The following is an 8400-nucleotide window of genomic DNA, read 5'->3' on the forward strand; positions in this document are numbered from 1 at the left end:
AGCCGTGCAAAGGTTGTGAGGATTCGACATTGTAGAACTATTAGCTCATGTTAAAAGTAGAAACTAGAAATTCATAAAACGTTGTGAAATCTCCTATATCACTTCAATCGTCAGTAAAGAACGTGAGTGTCAGAAAATGGAAACAGAAATCGATTTATTAAATATTTTATTTCCCCGGTCTGATATCGGTCACCGATTTACGAATCAATGGCTGTAATTTCACCGCCCCACTCCACGACAGGATATGAATCATCCGGCAGAGAATATAAATCACTCTCTCACTCAACCATTAAAATCGCACATCTATAGACTCATTGAATCTGTCAGGCAGAATGTCAGCAAGTGTGTTTCTCTTCCTGGCAGTCAGTGGGAACATTTACATAGGTACAGCTTTATTCATTTCTGCGTGTTTTAATTTATCAATCAATGTCCGATTAGATTACACGATATTTTTGATAACTGTGAATCAGCTGTAGGTTGCATTTATGAAAAATTCAATTTAACTAACTTAACCTTTCCTTCTTAGCTACGGATCAAACTTCGTTCAATGTATCTCAATCGCCCAAAGAAGCGATGGTATCCAAAGGAGAGAACGTCACGTTCTACTGCGTATTTCCCATTTCTCAGGATGAATCCTGGGTAAAAGTCTATTGGTGGAAACAGGGCGAGAATGAATACCAACGGACAAGCACCGGCAGCAGAAAACGTTCCGGTCGGAGAGGGAAAAGAACTTGGTACTTTGAGTTGCAAAATGTAATGATCCAAGATTCTGGAATGTATCTGTGTTCATTGACCCGCAAAGGACTGCCTGCAAGAAATGGAACCGGATCACTTCTAAAAGTTTACGGTAAGCTAAAATAACTGGAGAACGTATTATCTATAAAGTATATAGAATATAACAATATATATATATATATATATGTATAAAAAACAGGTCGACTATGAAAATGTCCTTTAACATCATTTGAAAAAAGACAAGGGAAAATCTGCAGATTCTGGAAATCCAAATAACACACAGAGAATGCTAGAGGAACTCAGCAGGCTAGACAGCATCTCTGGAAAAGTGTACAATCGACGTGTCGGGCCGAGACTCTTCACCCAGTGTTTACAAATTCAGCACTCTTGCTTTAACATCCTTTGTCCAGGGTGTTTTGTAAGAATAAGGTCAATGCTCTATCTCTGTCTGCTAATAAGAGGTGCTCCAAGGGTTTGCCATAAATCTTTTAATTCACTGAATTTTACAACACTCTGGCTCTATTCTTCAATACTAGTAACTGAAAATGTTGTTTCTCTATTGATCTGTAATATAGAGATAGTCATAAAGTTCCAAAGATATTATTTGCAGAATCGTTGGATTATAGTAGATTAAATTGTGAACAGCTGCCGTCCTGAGATGTAAGTCTTCCAATAATCATTTCAGAACCGAAGGGCGAAGAGGCATGAAAACTCCTTGCTTCCCTGCTAAAATTTCTCAGCACCCTTTCTTGAAGTTGGTGCCTAAGAACAACCATGGATCTCCATCACGTTAGACACACTACTTTCAACGTCTTACTTTATTATGCCCCGTCTAAATGACTCCCAACCTTATAACTGGATCTGATCCATCAGCCACTTTAGTTTTGCGTTCCTCTCAGTTCTCTCACAAATTCTTTTCGAAATTCTTTCCCTTCTTTCAAACATACGCTGGTTTGCTTCTGATATCCATGCCACTGAATAGAACGTTATAGTAATCCAAAATTTCTTTGTTTCAACACCTAGATCACCCTCAGGTTCCATCGTTCAGAAGAAACTCATGAAATACTATCTTTCTTCTTAAACCAAATCCTCCCAATCCAAGAAAATATTCTTAAAACTTCCCCACTCCCCCATTATAACTCATCCCCCCAGAAGAATGCGTGGAATGGGTAACAAACGACGGTGGTGGAGCTGGATATGATAGTATCTTTTAAGAGACTTCTGGATAGGTACATGGAGTTTAGAAAATTAGAGGGCTACGGGTAACCTTAGGTAATTTCTAAGTAAGTACATGTTCTGCACAGCATTGTGGTCCGAAGGGGACTGTATTGTGCTCATGACCTTCTAAGTTTCCATATTGTGGACACATGATTGTTAAGAATAATGGAATAAGTAGTACGATACAAAATTCCAATTGAGGTCTGACCAGGGTCTATAGAGCTGCAACATTACCTCTTGGCTCTTAAACTCAATTTGATGAAGGCCAATGCACAGAGTCAACCTACATAGCAGCTTTGAGTGTCCCATGGTGTTGGACCCCAAGATCCCTTCCCTTTGATCTTCCATACTGCCAAGAGTTGTACCACTAATGCTATATTCTGCCATCATATTTGACCTACCAAAATGAACCACCACACACTTATCTGGATTGAACATCATCTGCCACTTCTTAGCCCAGTTTTGCATCCTATCAATGTCCCGTTGTAACCTCTGACAGCACTCAACGCTATCCACAACACCCCCAACCTTTGTGTCATCAGCAAATTTACTGACCCATCCCTCCACTTCCTCATCTAGGTCGTTTATATAAATTACGAAGAATAGTGATCCTGGAACAGACCCCTGAGGCATATCGCTGGCCACCAGCCTCCATGCAGAATGTGATGTGTCTACAACCACTCCTTTGTCTTCTGTGGGAAAGCCAGTTCTGGATCCACAAAGCAATGTCCCCTTGGATCCCATGCCTCCTTACTTCATCAGTAAGCCTTACATGGGGTACCTAATCAAATGCCTTGCTAAACTCCCTGTACACTACATCTACTGCTCTACCTTCATCAATGTGTTTAGTCACATCGTCAAAAAATTCAATCAGGCTCGCAAGGCGCGACCTGCCTATGCGACGAAGCTATGCTGACTATTCCTAATCATATTATGCCTGTCCAAATGTTCATAAATCCTTCCTCTCAGGATCTTCTCCGTCAACTTACCAACCACTGACCTATAATTTCCTGGGCTATCGCTACTCCCTTTCTTGAAGAAGGGAACAACATCCACAACCCTCCAATCCTCCGGAACCTCTCCTGTCCTCATTGATGATACAAAGATCATTGCCAGAACTGAGCAACGTCCTTCCTCGCCTGGGGTACATCCCGTCCGGTCCCGGTGACTTATTCAACTTGATGCTTTCCAAATGCTCCAGCACATCCTCTTCCTTAATATCTACATGCTCAAGGTTTTCAGTCCACTACAAGTCATCCCTACAATCGCTAAGATCCTTTTCTGTAGTGAATACTGAAGCAAAGTATTCATTAAGTACCTCTGCTATTTCCTCAATTTCCAAACACACTTTTCCACTGTCACACTTGATTGGTCTCAGTCTCTGACGTCTTATCATCCTGCTTTTCACATACTTGTAGAACACCTTGAGGATTTCCTTAATCCTGTCCGCCAAGGTCTTCTCATGGCCCCTTCTGGCTCTCCTATTTTTTTTCTTAAGCCCATCCCTTCCATGTCTCATTGGAATGTACCTACTCAGAACCCCATGAAAATATCCCCTGACCACATTTCTTCCATACGTTTCCCTGAGAACATATTATTATCTTCCAATATGCATTACATGCCGTTTGACTTCATTAAATCCAATTCCCAATGGTCCCAATTCTCCTCTCTGACTGCGTAGGTTACTGTTCGACATTCCAAAAGAAGTATAAAATAAATACAAATGATTTAAAGTACAACGTATAACCCCCCCTGCTAGTCAACTACTCTGCACTGTCTCCTGGAGTGTGAAAAATTCAAAACTAAACCATGCACTCCTTCAGTAAATGAAGGGCGATCACCCATTCAAATGGCAAGGTGTTGACTGCGGGCGAATTTGAAAACGGCATACTATTTTCACTCACTTCTGTAAAGATATTTTTATTATAAAGCAGCTTACTTATTCATTTTCACATAATTAAGCTGCAGTTTGCTCGTCAGTATCTGTGTAGAACAAATTTAAGAGTTTCTCCGTGCTGCCTTTTGTCGGGATTATTTGGTTAAATCTGACTCCGTAAAAAATAGTTTATGAATATCAGAGGCGTTATTGAGACACAGCAAATGATGTCGTCTAATATGAATCAGAGTCAGGTATTAGTAGTTGATATAGATCATATTACTAATATTTCTTCAAATGCAAACATCACAGTTAATGAACCTAAGGATAATGTAGGGGAAATACGTCAATATCGCAAAGTCATTTAACGTTTTTTCCATTATCTGTTCCACAGTAGTACCAACTCCATTGAAAATGTTCGTGAAAAAGCATTCAACTACCGCCTTCATTATTGTGTGTGAAACAGCTGGCTTTTATCCTGAGGACTTCTCGCTTACCTGGTATAAAAATGATGTTGAGATAGTTTTGGGTACGCATACCAAAGTAAAGAAGACCACCGAAGGTCTTTATGAGGTTTCGAGCAGCTTGTCAGAGATGCAGCCAGATAAGAACGGCACAAAATATACCTGTTTGGTATCTCATGTCTCTCTCAATACTTCAGCCGTGGCAGTCTATTCTATTTCCAAATCTAACCAAGGTACGAGGGCATGTCCTGCTAATTTCTCAAATACACATATAATGAGCCATCACTACTTGTTAGAGGTCGCAAGGAAAATCCACTTTAATTCTTTGAAACTCTAAGTACAGCATACTGTTAAAGGGCTTTTATTTAATATCGAATTCTGTGGGTTGCAAGACAGCCATTAATAAAAACACTTCTGTGACAAAATTTTACATTTAATGTCTTTTGAATTTTTAGAAAATTGGGAAATAAGTTCTTTATAATTTGCATTTCCACCCACGTGTATTGATGTTTCTTTTGTAATCCATTTGAAAAAAAATCATTTTTGACCAGTGATTCCGTACCTTTCAGTTGAACTGTTTGCAGGAGTTTCCGTTCCGTTTCGCGTTTCCATCAAATTTCTATTCGAGACATATAACATATCTCAACTCCGGTTCTCTCACGTACATATCCCCAAAACATTTGCTATACTTCTTCTGTACATCTTCCTGAGAACATCTGTTCCCAGTTTAGGCTTCCAAGTTCCTGCGTGATAGCTTCAAATTTCCCCTTACTCCAATTAAACGCTTTCCTAACTTGTCTGTTCCTATCCCTCTCTAAAGCTATGGTAAAGGAGATAGAATTGTCATCACTATCTCCAAAATGCTCTCTCACTGACACCTGACCAGGTTCATTTTCCAATACCAGATCAAGTACAGCCTCTCCTCTTGTAGGCGCATCTACATATTGTGTCAATCTTGCACTGGGAAAATTGGGAAAATTGTTTCAGACACTGCAATCCGTCAGCCATAGTCACATCGAGCCTGATTAAACACACTTTAATTGTCCAATATAGAATAACTTCGGGGTTTATTTTGATAAAGAGAGTGTTGTGTATTTTAGTTATTAATTTTCTCTCATACTTTTAATCTGTGTTGGGTTGTCTTATCCTCTATTATTCACACACCCCAACGCCACCACTAGCACGAGCACCAACAGCGACTCTTTATCTCCTCTCAAAAAAGAGTTATATATTTACTTCTCAGCTTCCATAACGTATATTCTTTGAAAACTCCAGGTTCCTCTGGCAAATCTCTTTTCGTTTGGATTCTCCGTTGTGCGATGGGGGTACTGACGATTCTAGTGCTAATGATCGTCATTGGGACGCGGTGCCGAAAGCAGCAAAGAAAGGGTATGATTTAAAGAACATTTCCCAAATCCACAAGCAAGACAAAAAAAAAAAAAAAAATCTGCGTCTTTTCCAGGACAGCACAATCATCACTGGGGTTTCAATAAGCTGCAACATCTGGGTCACGTATTTCAGATATTTAGCTGAAGTCAAGCATTCAATTCTCGGCCAGCCTATGACGTGCTTAATTATCTATTCCCATTCTCTCGCCTGTAAATATCTTTACGATAATTTCGTTAACAATTTTGCGAATGGTGCTTTATTTTCATGCCATTGTATTTCGTTCTAGGTAACGAGGAATGCTTTACGGAAGCGAATCGTAGTGAGGTTTGTTCTTGCGTACATATAGCGCCGTACAATCTGGTCATTCAATAGACGATCTGATCTGGACAGAATTAACGATAGTCTTATTACAACAGTGTGTATTTGCATAGTTTGCTTATTCTTCCTGTCGCTAATAATGATTCAAATCATGTTAAGACGTCCATTTGGCACTAATTTATTGATTGATTGATTGATTGATTGATTGATTGATTGATTGATTTATGCATTTAATCATATTTACTTAAATGACATAAACTAAATTATCTCTTGTCTTGATAACTGCTATAGTTATTCTTTTGTATTCAGAAAAATCATTGTAATTTTTGAAGGCATCATGAAGTTTTAAAACATTCAGCTTGATATATGGGAGGACACTGGGGACCTATCAGATACGATCACCCGGAGTATGTTGAAGCTCTTGAGACCTTAATGGAACGGCGATCGCTGGAATTGTGACGGATCTGATAACTACTGTGCCATCGTGTCACGTTGCGCTTAAACTAGTCTGTTAATTTCTTTAGCTCAAGAGATTCTGGGGATGCGGCACATTGGTCTGTACGATAAATATCTTTGTAGTCATTGCGTTAACAATTCCGCAAATGGTGCTGAATTATAGTGTCATTATATTTCGTTCCAGATGAAGAGGACCGTATCCACTTGACCATGCGCCTGTTTTCTCACAAACGCCGTTTCATTCTCGAGAAATCTTGCATCTGCTGGAATTTACGGTTATGGAATGAATTGGCGCAGCTTCCGTTTGCAACATGATCTGAGACGAACGATTGTTATTTGGCTACCTATCTTCATATTTCAATGTTATTATCAAATGTTAAACTGATTTACCTGAAGTAGAAACATAGACTGATAGAGGTATCAATATATATATAAACCTAAAGATTCCCACAGTTATCTTGACTGTGCCTCTTTCCATCCTGTAAAAATGTTATTCCCTTTTCTCAGTTCCGTCATCTCCGCCTCATCTGTTCCGAGGATGCTGCTTTCCATTCCAGGACATTAGAGATCTTCTCCTTTTTCCTCCACCATTGATGCTGCAATCACTCGCATCTCTCCCAATTCCTGAACATTGGCGCTCACCCCATCTTCTCTACCACCACATGAGCCTCCGTATCTGACACATCATCCGCCGCAACTTTCACCATCTTCAAAGGATCCCACAATCAAATGTATCTTTACTCCCCTGCCACCCTGCTCCAGTTCTGCCATTCACTGGTCCCTCCATGATTCCCTTGTCCATTCGTTCTTCCGCACTAATCTGTCTCCTGGCACTAATATCTGCAAGTGGCCAATTTGCTGCTCCGGCCTATTCAAGTTCCCCCTTACCTTCATTTACATCTCCAAACAATCCTTCCAGGTGAGATAGCAGTTCACCTGCAAATCTGCTAGGATTGTCCATTGCGCTTGGTGCTCCTGATGCGGCCTCTTCTACATTGATGAGACCCGTGATTAATTGAGGGACCACTTTTTGAGCACCTTATCTCCATTCGCCAAAACCGGAACTTCGCCCTGGCCAAATATTTTATTTCCCATTCCCATTCCCGTTCCAACATGTGGGCCCACGGCCTCTTCTTGTGCTATGATGAGGCCATCCTCAGGGTAGAAAAGCAAAACCTTTATTCCGTTGTTTTAGCCTCCATCCTGATAGCATAAATATTGATTTCTTCTTCTGCTAAGAAACAATTCCTGTCCTCTTTGTTATATTTCCTAATCCAGCCTCTCACTGGTCTATTCCCATTCCCAAGATCTCTTCTGCCTTCCCTTTCTCCTATGGTCCACTCTCCTCTCCAATCAGATTCGTTCCTCCCAACTCTTGTTTATCTTTTCTTCCCATCAGGTTTCACCTGTCACCTTTAACTCTACTCCTCCCTCTCCCCCCACCTTTTTATCCATTCCAGTCCCAAAGAAGAGCCTCGCCCCAAAACACCGACAGCTTGTTTATTTCTATTGATGCTGCCTGACCCACTGTTCCTCCAATATTTTGTGTGTATTGCTTTGGATTTCCAGCACCTGAAGACTTTCTCGTGCTTATGATTTGTTGAAGTTGTTTAAAATTAAACAACTTAGAATTAATTTGTTTAAGAAACCTATGTTGGACTATTGTACGCACTTTTGGTCACTGACCTATAGGAAGGATGTAAATAAGGTCGAAAGAGAACAGAAAAAAAATTACAAGGATGTTGCCGGGACTGGAGTCTGAGCTATATAAGGAAAGATTGAATGGGTTAGGGCTTTGTTCCTCAGAATGTGGAAAATTGTGGGGAAATTTGACAGAAGTATACAGAAGTGTGACGGCTATAGATTGGTTAAATATAAGCTGACTTTTCACTGAAGATGGGTGCGACTATAACTAGATGTCATGGTTTAAGGGTGAGTGGTGAA

The 8400-nt window shown here is 40.2% G+C and overlaps 1 protein-coding gene across 4 annotated transcripts; it reads left to right on the forward strand.

Moving 5' to 3' along the window:
- The first annotated feature begins 283 nt into the window (after positions 1-283).
- On the forward strand, positions 284-8070 carry LOC132407140 (tapasin-related protein-like). Of its 4 annotated transcripts, none has more exons than XM_059993434.1 (6): positions 284-384; positions 527-847; positions 4224-4526; positions 5569-5682; positions 5969-6097; positions 6641-8070. In XM_059993434.1, the coding sequence occupies exons 1-5, from the start codon at positions 333-335 to the stop codon at positions 6052-6054; spliced, it is 876 nt and encodes a 291-aa protein (XP_059849417.1). In that variant the 5' UTR covers positions 284-332; the 3' UTR covers positions 6055-6097; positions 6641-8070. The 4 variants fall into 4 exon arrangements, with proteins under 4 accessions (XP_059849417.1, XP_059849420.1, XP_059849421.1 ...); XM_059993437.1 differs by having other exon boundaries at positions 5969-6006; XM_059993438.1 differs by having other exon boundaries at positions 4224-4358.
- Positions 8071-8400: the final 330 nt, after the last annotated feature.

This window comes from Hypanus sabinus, chromosome 17 (genome assembly GCF_030144855.1).
Source record: "Hypanus sabinus isolate sHypSab1 chromosome 17, sHypSab1.hap1, whole genome shotgun sequence".
Taxonomy (NCBI): domain Eukaryota; kingdom Metazoa; phylum Chordata; class Chondrichthyes; order Myliobatiformes; family Dasyatidae; genus Hypanus; species Hypanus sabinus.

Coding starts and splice junctions, on each gene's coding strand:
- LOC132407140 (XM_059993434.1), top strand. CDS start 333: ATGTCAGCAAGTGTGTTTCTCTTCCTGGCAGTCAGTGGGAACATTTAC. Junction 848..4,223: donor ATCACTTCTAAAAGTTTACG/GTAAGCTAAAAT, acceptor TCTGTTCCACAG/TAGTACCAACTCCATTGAAA. Junction 5,683..5,968: donor CCGAAAGCAGCAAAGAAAGG/GTATGATTTAAA, acceptor ATTTCGTTCTAG/GTAACGAGGAATGCTTTACG.